The sequence below is a fragment of the Oncorhynchus clarkii genome, unplaced genomic scaffold (assembly GCF_045791955.1).
Source record: "Oncorhynchus clarkii lewisi isolate Uvic-CL-2024 unplaced genomic scaffold, UVic_Ocla_1.0 unplaced_contig_1925_pilon_pilon, whole genome shotgun sequence".
NCBI lineage: Eukaryota > Metazoa > Chordata > Actinopteri > Salmoniformes > Salmonidae > Oncorhynchus > Oncorhynchus clarkii.
The window spans coordinates 147,811-164,366 of record NW_027260983.1 but is presented as its reverse complement, the minus strand read 5'-3'; the positions used below and the strand labels follow the sequence as shown (position 1 = coordinate 164,366).

The window sequence follows — 16,556 nt, the reverse complement described above, 5'->3', positions numbered from 1 at the left end:
ATTTCTCTGGGGGGGGTAGTTCAGCTAGTGTGGTTGATATCTCTGGGGGGGGGGGGGGTTGATATCTCTGGGGGGGGGTAGTTCAGCTAGTATGGTTGATATCTCTGGGGGGGGGGTGGTTCAGCTAGTATGGTTGATATCTCTGGGGGGGGGGGGTAGTTCAGCTAGTATGGTTGATATCTCTGGGGGGGTAGTTCAGCTAGTGTGGTTGATATCTCTGGGGGGGGGGGGTAGTTCAGCTAGTGTGGTTGATATCTCTGGGGGGGGGGGGGGGTAGTTCAGCTAGTGTGGTTGATATCTCTGGGGGGGGTAGTTCAGCTAGTGTGGTTGATATCTCTGGGGGGGGTAGTTCAGCTAGTGTGGTTGATATCTCTGGGGGGGGGGGGTAGTTCAGCTAGTGTGGTTGATATCTCTGGGGGGGGGGGTAGTTCAGCTAGTGTGGTTGATATCTCTGGGGGGGGGGGGGGTAGTTCAGCTAGTGTGGATGATATCTCTGGGGGGGGGGGGGGTAGTTCAGCTAGTGTGGTTGATATCTCTAATTTGATAGCATTTTACATTAAACCGTCCTTCAGTTATTGTTTTTGCATCAGATAACTGATCCTATGAGATAGGAGAGTACAGGTGCCAACCATTATACTGGAGTTGTTGTCCTCGTACCTGCAGGCCAACTCAGTGGTTCTACACTTTCAAAGATAGATATAACAAACAGGATATGGGTGTTTCTCTGACTGTCTGACTGTCATCCAGGTGTCCCTGGTATATAGGTCTACCCTTGTATCAAATTAAACTATTTGATTAAAAAGGGAGACGTTTCTCAGAGTTGACCTTCCATTGACCTCTGGAGGGTAAATGTCAGATTACACAGAAATGAAACCAGGAGTCTAAACTATCCTAGATTATACACTGACCTCTGGAGGGTAAATGTCAGATTACACAGAAATTAAACCAGGAGTCTAAACTATCCTAGATTATACACTGACCTCTGGAGGGTAAATGTCAGATTACACAGAAATTAAACCAGGAGTCTCAACTATCCTAGATTATACACTGACCTCTGGAGGGTAAATGTCAGATTACACAGAAATTAAACCAGGAGTCTAAACTATCCTAGATTATACACTGACCTCTGGAGGGTAAATGTCAGATTACACAGAAATGAAACCAGGAGTCTCAACTATCCTAGATTATACACTGACCTCTGGAGGGTAAATGTCAGATTACACAGAAATTAAACCAGGAGTCTAAACTATCCTAGATTATACACTGACCTCTGGAGGGTAAATGTCAGATTACACAGAAATGAAACCAGGAGTCTCAACTATCCTAGATTATACACTGACCTCTGGAGGGTAAATGTCAGATTACACCGAAATCAACCCAGGAGTATAAACTATCCTAGATTATACACTGACCTCTGGAGGGTAAATGTCAGATTACACAGAAATCAACCCAGGAGTCTAAACTATCCTAGATTATACACTGACCTCTGGAGGGTAAATGTCAGATTACACAGAAATGAAACCAGGAGTCTCAACTATCCTAGATTATACACTGACCTCTGGAGGGTAAATGTCAGATTACACCGAAATCAACCCAGGAGTCTCAACTATCCTAGATTATACACTGACCTCTGGAGGGTAAATGTCAGATTACACAGAAATCAACCCAGGAGTCTCAACTATCCTAGATTATACACTGACCTCTGGAGGGTAAATGTCAGATTACACCGAAATCAACCCAGGAGTCTCAACTATCCTAGATTATACACTGACCTCTGGAGGTAAATGTCAGATTACACAGAAATCAACCCAGGAGTCTCAACTATCCTAGATTATACACTGACCTCTGGAGGGTAAATGTCAGATTACACAGAAATCTACCCAGGAGTCTCAACTATCCTAGATTATACACTGACCTCCGGAGGGTAAATGTCAGATTACACAGAAATGAAACCAGGAGTCTAAACTATCATGGATTCAATTCCATGACTTGAGATATAAAACAAAAAGAAAACATATTTAAGATTCCCTCTAAATACATATAAATCCCTGATTGATATTACATCTTTCTGTTTTTACAAACAAAATGGAACAATATACTGTTACTACAGCAGACATGATCAACTGGACGTTACTATGACGGTAGATGGTTCTGGAAGTTTAGGACTGGGGGGGGGGGGGGGGTAGTTTAGCTAATGTGGTTGATAAAAAATAAAAAATACAAGTATTTCACAAGAATATGATTGTTGCTGTCACATGATACTGCATGGAGAGGGGGGTGGGGGTTGTTGGGTGAAGAGGGGAGGGGGGGGTTGTTGGGTGAAGAGGGGAGGGGGGGTTGTTGGGTGAAGAGGGGAGGGGGGGGTTGTTGGGTGAAGAGGGGAGGGGGGGGTTGTTGGGTGAAGAGGAGAGGGGGGAGGGGGGGGTTGTTGGGTGAAGGGGGGGGGGGGGGGCGTTTTAGAGACTTAGAGAGAGGCGTCAACTCCATTATAGGACGAAACGGAAACAAAACATTACCTGTCCCCTCCTGTTCCTCTGTCTTCTCTTCTGCTTCCTCCCTTCTGCTTTTCTTAGCGCTGTTGACAGAAATAGAAAGAGTCCGTTTGGAACAGGAACCCCCATATCAACACACCTGCTGCTACAGGCAGATACTGAGAAGGAGAGATGGGTAGAGAGATAGAGAGAGAGACCGGGTGGGGGGAAGGAGGGAAGAGAAAGATGAGAGAATGAGAGAGAATTAGTGTTTTTGTGTGATGCTTTAACACTGTGGGGACAGGGGGCCACGGTGATATATTCACATAGAGACGCCGTACAAAAACCTCCTCCCATTCACTTCCATACAAAAACCTCCTCCCATTCACCTCCATACAAAAACCTCCTCCCATTCACTTCCATACAAAACCCTCCTCCCATTCACTTCCATACAAAAACAACCTCCTCCCATTCACTTCCTTACAAAAACCTCCTCCCATTCACTTCCTTACAAAAACCTCCTCCCATTCACTTCCATACAAAACCCTCCTCCCATTCACTTCCATACAAAAACAACCTCCTCCCATTCACTTCCATACAAAACCCTCCTCCCATTCACTTCCATACAAAAACAACCTCCTCCCATTCACTTCCATACAAAACCCTCCTCCCATTCACTTCCATACAAAACCCTCCTCCCATTCACTTCCATACAAAACCCTCCTCCCATTCACTTCCATACAAAACCCTCCTCCCATTCACTTCCATACAAAACCCTCCTCCCATTCACTTCCATACAAAACCCTCCTCCCATTCACTTCCATACAAAACCCTCCTCCCATTCACTTCCATACAAAACCCTCCTCCCATTCACTTTCGTACAAAACCCTCCTCCCATTCACTTCCATACAAAACCCTCCTCCCATTCACTTTCGTACAAAACCCTCCTCCCATTCACTTCCATACAAAAACAACCTCCCATTCACTTCCATACAAAAACCTCCTCTCGTTCACTTCCATACAGGAGCAGGTCTGGGGGCAATTCACACACATTGAGGAGACTGTTAAGGAGCCTGGAGAGATGCTTCTCAAGAGATCAATAATACTGAACAGGATTTTCTTCGTAACATCAAGTTAAATTCATTAGATATTGGAGTTTGTTTGATTCCTGGTTGACAACAAAACGCATTCTAAACCAACTAGGTGATGGTGTTTTAAAGTCCCCATGGATTGTCTGTTCATTTTCCCTAGAGGGTGAATGACAGAGAGATCTGAGGTAGTATCTGTTCTCTGTATCTCTGTTCATTTTCCCTAGAGGATGAATGACAGAGAGATCTGAGGTAGTATCTGTTCTCTGTATCTCTGTTCATTTTCCCTAGAGGGTGAATGACAGAGAGATCTGAGGTATTATCTGTTCTCTGTATCTCTGTTCATTTTCCCTAGAGGATGAATGACAGAGAGATCTGAGGTATTATCTGTTCTCTGTATCTCTGTTCATTTTCCCTAGAGGGTGAATGACAGAGAGATCTGAGGTAGTATCTGTTCTCTGTATCTCTGTTCATTTTCCCTAGAGGATGAATGAGAGAGAGATCTGAGGTAGTATCTGTTCTCTGTATCTCTGTTAATTTTCCCTAGAGGGTGAATGACAGAGAGATCTGAGGTAGTATCTGTTCTCTGTATCTCTGTTCATTTTCCCTAGAGGGTGAATGACAGAGAGATCTGAGGTAGTATCTGTTCTCTGTATCTCTGTTCATTTTCCCTAGAGGGTGAATGACAGAGAGATCTGAGGTAGTATCTGTTCTCTGTATCTCTGTTCATTTTCCCTAGAGGGTGAATGACAGAGAGATCTGAGGTAGTATCTGTTCTCTGTATCTCTGTTCATTTTCCCTAGAGGATGAATGACAGAGAGATCTGAGGTATTATCTGTTCTCTGTATCTCTGTTCATTTTCCCTAGAGGGTGAATGACAGAGAGATCTGAGGTAGTATCTGTTCTCTTTATCTCTGAGTATCTCTGTTCATTTTCCCTAGAGGGTGAATGACAGAGAGATCTGAGGTATTATCTGTTCTCTGTATCTCTGAGTATCTCTGTTAATTTTCCCTAGAGGATGAATGACAGAGAGATCTGAGGTAGTATCTGTTCTCTTTATCTCTGAGTATCTCTGTTCATTTTCCCTAGAGGGTGAATGACAGAGAGATCTGAGGTAGTATCTGTTCTCTGTATCTCTGTTCATTTTCCCTAGAGGATGAATGACAGAGAGATCTGAGGTATTATCTGTTCTCTGTATCTCTGTTCATTTTCCCTAGAGGATGAATGACAGAGAGATCTGAGGTATTATCTGTTCTCTGTATCTCTGTTCATTTTCCCTAGAGGATGAATGACAGAGATCTGAGGTAGTATCTGTTCTCTGTATCTCTGTTCATTTTCCCTAGAGGGTGAATGACAGAGAGATCTGAGGTAGTATCTGTTCTCTGTATCTCTGTTCATTTTCCCTAGAGGGTGAATGACAGAGAGATCTGAGGTAGTATCTGTTCTCTGTATCTCCGTTCATTTTCCCTAGAGGGTGAATGACAGAGAGATCTGAGGTAGTATCTGTTCTCTGTATCTCTGTTCATTTTCCCTAGAGGATGAATGACAGAGAGATCTGAGGTAGTATCTGTTCTCTGTATCTCTGTTCATTTTCCCTAGAGGGTGAATGACAGAGAGATCTGAGGTAGTATCTGTTCTCTGTATCTCTGTTCATTTTCCCTAGAGGATGAATGAGAGAGAGATCTGAGGTAGTATCTGTTCTCTGTATCTCTGTTAATTTTCCCTAGAGGGTGAATGACAGAGAGATCTGAGGTAGTATCTGTTCTCTGTATCTCTGTTCATTTTCCCTAGAGGGTGAATGACAGAGAGATCTGAGGTAGTATCTGTTCTCTGTATCTCTGTTCATTTTCCCTAGAGGGTGAATGACAGAGAGATCTGAGGTAGTATCTGTTCTCTGTATCTCTGTTCATTTTCCCTAGAGGGTGAATGACAGAGAGATCTGAGGTAGTATCTGTTCTCTGTATCTCTGTTCATTTTCCCTAGAGGATGAATGACAGAGAGATCTGAGGTATTATCTGTTCTCTGTATCTCTGTTCATTTTCCCTAGAGGGTGAATGACAGAGAGATCTGAGGTAGTATCTGTTCTCTTTATCTCTGAGTATCTCTGTTCATTTTCCCTAGAGGGTGAATGACAGAGAGATCTGAGGTATTATCTGTTCTCTGTATCTCTGAGTATCTCTGTTAATTTTCCCTAGAGGATGAATGACAGAGAGATCTGAGGTAGTATCTGTTCTCTTTATCTCTGAGTATCTCTGTTAATTTTCCCTAGAGGATGAATGACAGAGAGATCTGAGGTATTATCTGTTCTCTGTATCTCTGTTCATTTTCCCTAGAGGATGAATGACAGAGATCTGAGGTAGTATCTGTTCTCTGTATCTCTGTTCATTTTCCCTAGAGGGTGAATGACAGAGAGATCTGAGGTAGTATCTGTTCTCTGTATCTCTGTTCATTTTCCCTAGAGGGTGAATGACAGAGAGATCTGAGGTAGTATCTGTTCTCTGTATCTCTGTTCATTTTCCCTAGAGGGTGAATGACAGAGAGATCTGAGGTAGTATCTGTTCTCTGTATCTCTGTTCATTTTCCCTAGAGGATGAATGACAGAGAGATCTGAGGTAGTATCTGTTCTCTGTATCTCTGTTCATTTTCCCTAGAGGATGAATGACAGAGAGATCTGAGGTAGTATCTGTTCTCTGTATCTCTGTTCATTTTCCCTAGAGGGTGAATGGCAGAGAGATCTGAGGTAGTATCTGTTCTCTGTATCTCTGTTCATTTTCCCTAGAGGGTGAATGGCAGAGAGATCTGAGGTAGTATCTGTTCTCTGTATCTCTGTTCATTTTCCCTAGAGGGTGAATGAGAGAGAGATCTGAGGTAGTATCTGTTCTCTGTATCTCTGTTCATTTTCCCTAGAGGGTGAATGACAGAGAGATCTGAGGTAGTATCTGTTCTCTGTATCTCTGTTCATTTTCCCTAGAGGATGAATGACAGAGAGATCTGAGGTAGTATCTGTTCTCTGTATCTCTGTTCATTTTCCCTAGAGGATGAATGACAGAGAGATCTGAGGTAGTATCTGTTCTCTGTATCTCTGTTCATTTTCCCTAGAGGGTGAATGGCAGAGAGATCTGAGGTAGTATCTGTTCTCTGTATCTCTGTTCATTTTCCCTAGAGGATGAATGACAGAGAGATCTGAGGTAGTATCTGTTCTCTGTATCTCTGTTCATTTTCCCTAGAGGGTGAATGAGAGAGAGATCTGAGGTAGTATCTGTTCTCTGTATCTCTGTTCATTTTCCCTAGAGGGTGAATGACAGAGAGATCTGAGGTAGTATCTGTTCTCTGTATCTCTGTTCATTTTCCCTAGAGGATGAATGACAGAGAGATCTGAGGTAGTATCTGTTCTCTGTATCTCTGTTCATTTTCCCTAGAGGGTGAATGACAGAGAGATCTGAGGTAGTATCTGTTCTCTGTATCTCTGTTCATTTTCCCTAGAGGGTGAATGACAGAGAGATCTGAGGTAGTATCTGTTCTCTGTATCTCTGTTCATTTTCCCTAGAGGGTGAATGGCAGAGAGATCTGAGGTAGTATCTGTTCTCTGTATCTCTGTTCATTTTCCCTAGAGGGTGAATGACAGAGAGATCTGAGGTAGTATCTGTTCTCTGTATCTCTGTTCATTTTCCCTAGAGGGTGAATGACAGAGAGATCTGAGGTATTTTTGGAATAGGAGAGTAGCGATGTGACACTGGAAGTGTGCCCTACTTTGGAAATGGAACAAAGCTCACTGTTTTAGGTAAGTTAACTTCTTAAAGATTCATAATATGTATGTACATATGTAACCCTGAAGGTGTTTCGTTGCCAACAAGAGTCTCCTAAAGTGGTCAATCTGAACTAAAGGGTTGATGTGAAAACGCTGTGACTTCAAACCAACCAGCCTTCTTTGGCAATGGAACCAAACTCACTGTTTTAGGTAAATACTTCCTACTTTCTTATCGTGAAATGTATGATTTTTTATTTTCTTTCTTCATTAAAACATGAATAATTGACTAAAAACAAGCATTCTTAAAGTATTTCTGATGCCAAAAGCATAGAACAAGGCAGTAGTAGTTGGTCCATTACTGCTCAGTATGTCCGCACTGTGACAACTATAATCCTGCAATCTTTGGAGCAGGAACCAAACTGACTGTTCTGGGTAAGAGACTATTCACCATGATGGAACTAATGGGTCTCTATGTGTGGTGTAGTAGCATAGTGATGTGAGGAGTTAGTTGGTTGTGGATTCAGTACATTAGATGAGTTCATACTAGTGTTACTCCACTCAATGCTTTTTTGATGTTAAGCCGGTACACTGTGCCAACTATGAGGCACATTTCGGTTCAGGCACCAAATTAACAGTTCTCGGTAAGTAATCTGTACACTGTGTTTGCCTTTATGTGTCGTTTGAGTTAGACAAACGTAATTGTGAGAAGAGAGATGTGATATCCTAGTAGATGATAGTATGTTTGTCTCATCTATGTGTTCTAAACTGGTGAGAACAGGGTGTTGGTTGGTATTAGGAGAATAGATTTATCAAAGGTCGGGATCGGGGATGGAAAGTTCTAGAAAACAGCACAGCTAGAGACTAAATCTATATTAGAGCAGTGTTCCACTGTACTGTGCTAACGGTGCCGGCCAGGCTGACTTCAGCGGAGGAACCCGGTTAACTGTTCTAGGTGAGACAAAACACCGAAATAAAAAATAATACAATTAGCCAAATGACTGTTGGAGATGGAAACCACTTACATTTCATTAGAAAAACAGTCACAATAATATATTTGGTAATAATTTAGATTATACCCGTGGCTGAGTTACTGTGAAGAGTATTTGAATGTACTTCTAACAGAGCAGCAAAGGTTGAGAAAGTCCAGAGTCCTTGTCAGAACTAGAGACTTTAGGAGACAGCCTTGTCGCTCTGCGCTCGTACTCGGGAAGCCATAGACTTGGAGCCGGCACCAAACTCACCGTTTTAGGTCAGAAAATATACTACCAAATGTTACGTACTAGCATGGAGAAAACGTGTCCAATATTCTGCAATATAAAAAACAGTAACACTTTAAAAGGTTATTTTAATGTAACTGGATCACAGTAAAAACATCAGTTATCTTCCTCTAACATTTTACCCAGCAAGGTATCAGACCCAGGATTGAAAAAGTGGTCTGGTTCTATGCCCAGACCCAGTCTACATCTCTCATGGTATTGAGGTATAAAGTGGTCTGGCTCTATGCCCAGACCCCAGTCTACATCTCTCATGGTATTGAGGTATAAAGTGGTCTGGCTCTATGCCCAGACCCCAGTCTACATCTCTCATGGTATTGAGGTATAAAGTGGTCTGGTTCTATGCCCAGACCCCAGTCCACATCTCTCATGGTTCTAGTTGTTATCAGCTCTGTTATGAGCGGTGAGTTTCAGCGGCGGCACCAAAACTCACAGCTCTGGGTGAGAAACCCGATGATTAAATGTGTATAGACTCTTCTAGATACAACCCACATTGATGTATCTGTTAATGACAGACTGGATGATTTCTAATCGTGTGTAAACCACAGATGAAGAGAAATAGATACGTAGAAAACAATGTTGAAAATCCTCCCAGACGTTAGTTTGAATTCATCTACACGGTGTTGGATCAGTTGGAAGAAACCCTTTTAATAGTTCAGACCAAGGAAAGTAGTAGAACCGGGTCAGAACTGGGTCATACTACAGAGCCTGTAAAGTAGAGCATGGTATCTCTCTGTGGAACACGGAGAAGGCAGAGTTTGGTCCAGGAACCAGACTCACTGTTCTAGGTAAGAGATTCACCTCTTAAAATTATTTATACACAATATTGAAATAATTTTTAATAATGGGTTGAATTCTAGTTGATTGATTTGGTACATTAGTTGAACATGCAAATATTCACGAGGGGTTTGTTTTAGTCCTGTGAATAGAGCTAACGGAGAAAGAGAGTTAAGCTCTGTCGACATAAACATGCTTAGAAATACAGTACTAACCCCTTTGGTAAAGACAAACTACAGTAACTACAGTATTAACCCCCTTTGGTAAAGACAAACTACAGTAACTACAGTATTAACCCCCTTTGGTAAAGACAAACTACAGTAACTACAGTATTAACCCCCTTTGGTAAAGACAAACTACAGTAACTACAGTATTAACCCCCTTTGGTAAATACAAACTACAGTAACTACAGTATTAACCCCCTTTGGTAAAGACAAACTACAGTAACTACAGTATTAACCCCCTTTGGTAAAGACAAACTACAGTAACTACAGTATTAACCCTCTTTGGTAATGACAAACTACAGCAACTACAGTACTTGCTAGCTTGCATCAGCCTGGTTTTCTGTCTGTGAGTATGTGGTGTGCTCTGGTGCTTATCCTGCCTACTTTGGAGAGGGAACCATGCTAACAGTTCTGGGTAAGGACGCTGTAAAAATACTGTAAAAATACTGTAAAAAAAACTGTAATAATACTGTAAAAATACTGTAATAATCGTATATTATAGCTTTCATGTTCGACGGTCTTGACAATGACTTTGGCAGCTGGGTTGCAAAGAGGTTCACTCTGAGATGCTGAATGAAATGTTGTGTTATTATGGGCTTGTCGGGACACAGCATTTGGTGGTTCATGTTGCCTTGATGTTACTGGACCGGTTTATAGAAGGAGATAGACAGGACCGGTTTATAGAAGGAGAAAGACAGGACCGGTTTATAGAAGGAGATAGACAGGACCGGTTTATAGAAGGAGATAGACAGGACTGGTTTATAGAAGGAGATAGACAGGACCGGTTTATAGAAGGAGATAGACAGGACCGGTTTATAGAAGGAGATAGACAGGACCGGTTTATAGAAGGAGATAGACAGGACTGGTTTATAGAAGGAGATAGACAGGACCGGTTTATAGAAGGAGATAGACAGGACCGGTTTATAGGTGTCATTTCTGTCTCGTCTCTTTTAAAGCACTCAGGTTCAGGTCTGAGTCGACAACAAACAGAGCCATTGATTGACTGTTAAAGGTTAAAGCTTCTTCTATTTCCTCCCTGCAGAGCCAGACATCCCTGTCACTCCACCCAAAGTCAAAGTCCTTCCACCCTCCACTAAGGAGTGTGAAGATAGAAACAAGAAGAAGAAGAAGACGTTGGTGTGTGTGGCCACCGACTTCTACCCCGACCACGTCACTGTGTTCTGGCAGTTAAATGGAGGCGCCAACATCACCGATGGAGTGGGGACCGACAACACTGCCTTGAGGGATGAAAACAGACGCTACAGTATCACCAGCAGACTGAGAGTCCCAGCCAAGACATGGAACACGGCCTCTAACAGATTCACCTGCACCGTCCGCTTCTTCAATGGGACCGATGACGTGTATGTTGCAGATCACATTAACGGAGAAGAAGGTATGGTCAAATTATGAACTAAAACACTGTCCTTGTTCATGAGAAGAAACAGGTTTCTATTGAACGAAAATAGTATGCTTCTTTCTTTTTTGTTGTCATTCTCTAGTAAAATCGTAAGTAAACTAGTGAGCTTCTCTACATCGTTATGTAGAACTAGGATGTACATTAGCCTGTGTCATGTGAAACACTGCTTTGTTTCTTCCATGTCAAGGTGGTGATGGAGGGATGACGACAGGTAAATGTGCCCATTCTATACTGAACTACTTATTGTTCATGCCAAATACATGGAATACATATAACCTATAGTTTACATAATACTGTTTACAATACTATCATATTTTAGTCATGCCTAATCTGCGGAAACAAATATTAACCCGACAGCATCTTAGTCAAGGTCATTTCAATGTCTTATTGTCCTTGTAGAGTACTACGTGAAGAGCACCCAGACTGCCAAGCTGGCCTACAGCATCTTCATCGCTAAGAGTACCTTCTACGGCCTGGTCGTCATGGCTCTGATTTGGAAGTTTCAGGTGAGTTCACTGCTACTATGATGAGGGACATCACACAACCTTTTCTCTCTCTTCTTCAAATCTATGTCTTGTGCCAGCTAGCCTGGTCCCAGATCTGTTTGTGCTGTCTTGCCAACTCTTATGGTCGGCATGACAACGACATACAGTAGGAGTTGACAGGAAAGCGCAAACAGATCTGGGACCAGGCTAGCTTTGTGCTAATAAAGGTATCCTGTATCTCTGTTTCCCATACAGACACCATACTGTCTTTATCCTGTATCTCTGTGTTCCCATACAGACACCATACTGTCTTTATCCTGTATCTCTGTGTACCCATACAGACACCATACTGTCTTTATCCTGTATCTCTGTGTTCCCATACAGACACCATACAGACACCATACTGTCTTTATCCTGTATCTCTGTGTTCCCATACAGACACCATACTGTCTTTATCCTGTATGTCTGTGTTCCCCATACAGACACCATACTGTCTTTACCCTGTATCTCTGTGTTCCCCATACAGACACCATACTGTCTTTATCCTGTATCTATGTGTTTTCCATACAGGCACCATACTGTCTTTATCCTGTATCTCTGTGTTTCCCATACAGACACCATACTGTCTTTATCCTGTATCTCTGTGTTTCCCGTACAGACACCATACTGTCTTTATCCTGTATCTCTGTGTTCCTATACAGACACCATACTGTCTTTATCCTGTATCTCTGTGTTCCCCATACAGACACCATACTGTCTTTATCCTGTATCTCTGTGTTTCCATACAGACACCATACTGTCTTTATCCTGTATCTCTGTGTTCCCCATACAGACACCATACTGTCTTTATCCTGTATCTCTGTGTTTCCATACAGACACCATACTGTCTTTATCCTGTATTTCTGTGTTTCCATACAGACACCATACAGACACCATACTGTCTTTATCCTGTATCTCTGTGTTCCCATACAGACACCATATAATCTTTATCCTGTATCTCTGTGTTTCCCATACAGACACCATACTGTCTTTATTCTGTATCTCTGTGTTTCCATACAGACACCATACTGTCTTTATCCTGTATCTCTGTGTTCCCATACAGACACCATACTATCTTTATCCTGTATCTCTGTGTTCCCATACAGACACCATACAGACACCATACTGTCTTTATCCTGTATCTCTGTGCTCCCATACAGACACCATACTGTCTTTATCCTGTATCTCTGTGCTCCCATACAGACACCATACTGTCTTTATCCCGTATCTCTGTGTTTCCATACAGCGCTCCTCAGATAAACAGATGTAATTGATCCCTGACCGAGACCAGGCCACCCGTGGAAGCTGAGCTCGGTGGACTGGAGGGCGTCATGTGTGGCATAAGGCTCTGGTGAAAAGTAGAGCACTATAAAGTAGTGCACTATAAAGTAGTGCACTATAAAGTAGTAGAATAGGATGCCATTTGGGACGAAGAACAATCCCATTTCTGTCATGTGATTACAATGTACAGTGTGCTGTCTATTATCTGTCACTTACTATACAATGTGAGGATGTATTTTATCGTCCCCAATAAACAGAATCTTTATTCATGTATTCACTGAGTGTACAAAACATTAAGAACACCTTCCTCATCCTCCCCCTTGAATTCGTCGGGGCATGGACTCTACAAGGTGTCGAAAGCGTTCCACAGGGATGCTGGTCCATGTTGTCTCAATGCTTCCCAAAGTTGTGTCAAGTTGTCTGGATGTGTTTTGGGTGGTGGACCATTCTTGATAAACACGGGAAACTGTTGAGTGTGAAAAACCCAGCAGCGTTGCAGTTCTTGACAGAACCAGTGTGCCTAGCACCTACTACCCTACCCCCGTTCAAAGACACTTAAATATTTTGTCTTGCCACTTCACCCTCTGAAGGACACACATACACAATCCATGTCTCTATTGTCTCAAGGCTTAAAAATCCTTATTTAACCTGTCTCCTCCCCTTCATTCTACACTGATTGAAGTGGATTTAACAAGTGGGATCATAGCTTTCACCTGGATTCACCTGGCCAATTTATGTCATGGAAAGAGCAGGTGTTCATAATGTTTTGTTCACTCAGTGTATATGAGTTCATTCAGGAAGTGTGACAAAAACATATAACATTAACTTACAAAACCAACATTTATGTTAATGTTTGTATTATTTTTGTTGCAGGAATTACGTCATAGTGTGTACAGTATAAATACATGTTGCTTTCCAATTTCAATCCTGATGAACAACACATTCAATAATGTGCAAATAGAGGCGTCCGGGTTTGGCCCCGGTAGTACGACATTATAAAGAACAATTTGGTTTTTAACTGACTTGCCCAGTTAAATAAAGGTTCAATAAAATATATATATATAATTAGTCTGTTCAAGTGTCATTTTATCAGTCTGAGTTGTCAGCTAAGGTTTTCCTTCAACACGTTGTGACATCTGCTCTAGTAGAGAAGGGCTTCCTAAAATACATTTGGTTGATTTTCATCATCACTTACTATATACTCATTTGCTACTATATACTCACTTCTTACTATACTATATACTCACTTCTTACTATACTATATACTCACTTCTTACTATATACTCACTTGTTACTATATACTCACTTGTTACTATATACTCACTTGTTACTATATACTCACTTGTTACTATATACTCACTTGTTACTATATACTCACTTGTTACTATATACTCACTTGTTACTATATACTCACTTGCTACTATATACTCACTTGTTACTATATACTCACTTGTTACTATATATTCACTTGTTACTATATACTCACTTGGAACTCTATTACTCACTTGTTACTATATACTCACTTGTTACTATATACTCACTTGTTACTATATACTCACTTGTTACTATATTATTGACTTGTTACTATATTATTGACTTGTTACTATATTATTGACTTGTTACTATATTATTGACTTGTTACTATATTATTGACTTGTTACTATATACTCACTTGTTACTATATTACTCACTTGTTACTATATACTCACTTGTTACTCAATAATAAAGTTGTAAATGTGACTATTTGACTGACACTTATTTCCACCTGAGAGAAGTAGGTCATGTTGAAACCTTTGAATGATTCATTACGACTGACTTCCCTCAAAGAGCTCATTTCATGACTCAATGCCCAGTCATTATCAGGCTCTTTAAAACACATACTGGCATGTAGTCCTGTTTCCAGTCCCTCCCAGCATGTGGGTGATGACTGAACATGATACACTGTCTGTGACATTACCCAGATACCGGAAATAACACCTGAAATAAGGTCAAGACATGGTAAATATATAACTTCACCTGATGTAACGGTTCTCTTCTGATGAGGAATAGGATGGATCGGACCGATGCGCAGCGTTGTAAATGTTAATGTAATATTTATTAGAACAGAAACACTAAACAAAATAACAAAGAGAGTGAAACTAAAACAAAACAGTCCTGTATGGTGAAAACACAGAAAACAACAACCCACAACCCATAGTGGGAAAACAGGCTGCCTAACTACCCACAACCCATAGTGGGAAAACAGGCTGCCTAAGTACGGTTCTCAATCAGAGACAACAACAACCCACAACCCATAGTGGGAAAACAGGCTGCCTAAGTATGGTTCTCAATCAGAGACAACAACAACCCACAACCCATAGTGGGAAAACAGGCTGCCTAAGTACGGTTCTCAATCAGAGACAACAACAACCCACAACCCATAATGGGAAAACAGGCTGCCTAAGTATGGTTCTCAATCAGAGACAACAACTACCCACAACCCATAGTGGGAAAACAGGCTGCCTAAGTATGGTTCTCAATCAGAGACAACAACAACAACCCACAACCCATAGTGGGAAAACAGGCTGCCTAAGTATGGTTCTCAATCAGAGACAACAACAACAACCCACAACCCATAGTGGGGAAACAGGCTGCCTAAGTACGGTTCTCAATCAGAGACAACAACTACCCACAACTAACAGTGGGAAAACAGGCTGTCTAAGTATGGTTCTCAATCAGAGACAACAACTACCCACAACTAACAGTGGGGAAACAGGCTGCCTAAGTATGGTTCTCAATCAGAGACGACAACAACAACCCACAACCCATAGTGGGAAAACAGGCTGCCTAAGTATGGTTCTCAATCAGAGACAACAACAACAACCCACAACCCATAGTGGGAAAACAGGCTGCCTAAGTATGGTTCTCAATCAGAGACAACAACAACCCACAACCCATAATGGGAAAACAGGCTGCCTAAGTACGGTTCTCAATCAGAGACAACAACAACCCACAACCCATAGTGGGAAACAGGCTGCCTAAGTATGGTTCTCAATCAGAGACAACAACTACCCACAACCCATAGTGGGAAAACAGGCTGCCTAAGTACGGTTCTCAATCAAAGACAACAACAACCCACAACCCATAGTGGGAAAACAGGCTGCCTAAGTATGGTTCTCAATCAGAGACAACAACAACCCACAACCCATAGTGGGAAAACAGGCTGCCTAAGTATGGTTCTCAATCAGAGACAACAACAACCCACAACCCATAGTGGGAAAACAGGCTGCCTAAGTAGGGTTCTCAATCAGAGACAACAACAACCCACAACCCATAGTGGGAAAACAGGCTGCCTAAGTATGGTTCTCAATCAGAGACAACAACAACCCACAACTAACAGGGGGAAAACAGGCGGCCTAAGTATGGTTCTCAATCAGAGACGACAACAACAACCCACAACCCATAGTGGGAAAACAGGCTGCCTAAGTACGGTTCTCAATCAGAGACAACAACAACACACAACCCATAGTGGGAAAACAGGCTGCCTAAGTATGGTTCTCAATCAGAGACAACAACAACCCACAACCCATAGTGGGAAAACAGGCTGCCTAAGTACGGTTCTCAATCAGAGACAACAACAACCCACAACCCATAGTGGGAAAACAGGCTGCCTAAGTACGGTTCTCAATCAGAGACAACAACAACCCACAACCCATAGTGGGAAAACAGGCTGCCTAAGTATGGTTCTCAATCAGAGACAACAACATCCCACA

At 41.9% G+C, this 16,556-nt stretch overlaps 1 gene segment (V, D, J or C); it reads left to right on the top strand.

Moving 5' to 3' along the window:
• Nucleotides 1-7,282: 7,282 nt before the first annotated feature.
• Nucleotides 7,283-13,438, top strand: LOC139402791 (T cell receptor beta chain MC.7.G5-like; the record flags this gene model as incomplete). The annotated part of the segment is given in 5 exon segments: nt 7,283-7,340; nt 10,625-10,975; nt 11,187-11,210; nt 11,399-11,505; nt 12,770-13,438. Coding segments are annotated over 5 exon segments (564 nt in total), but the record flags the coding sequence as incomplete, so codon positions are not given.
• Between the last annotated feature and the right edge of the window lie 3,118 nt (nt 13,439-16,556).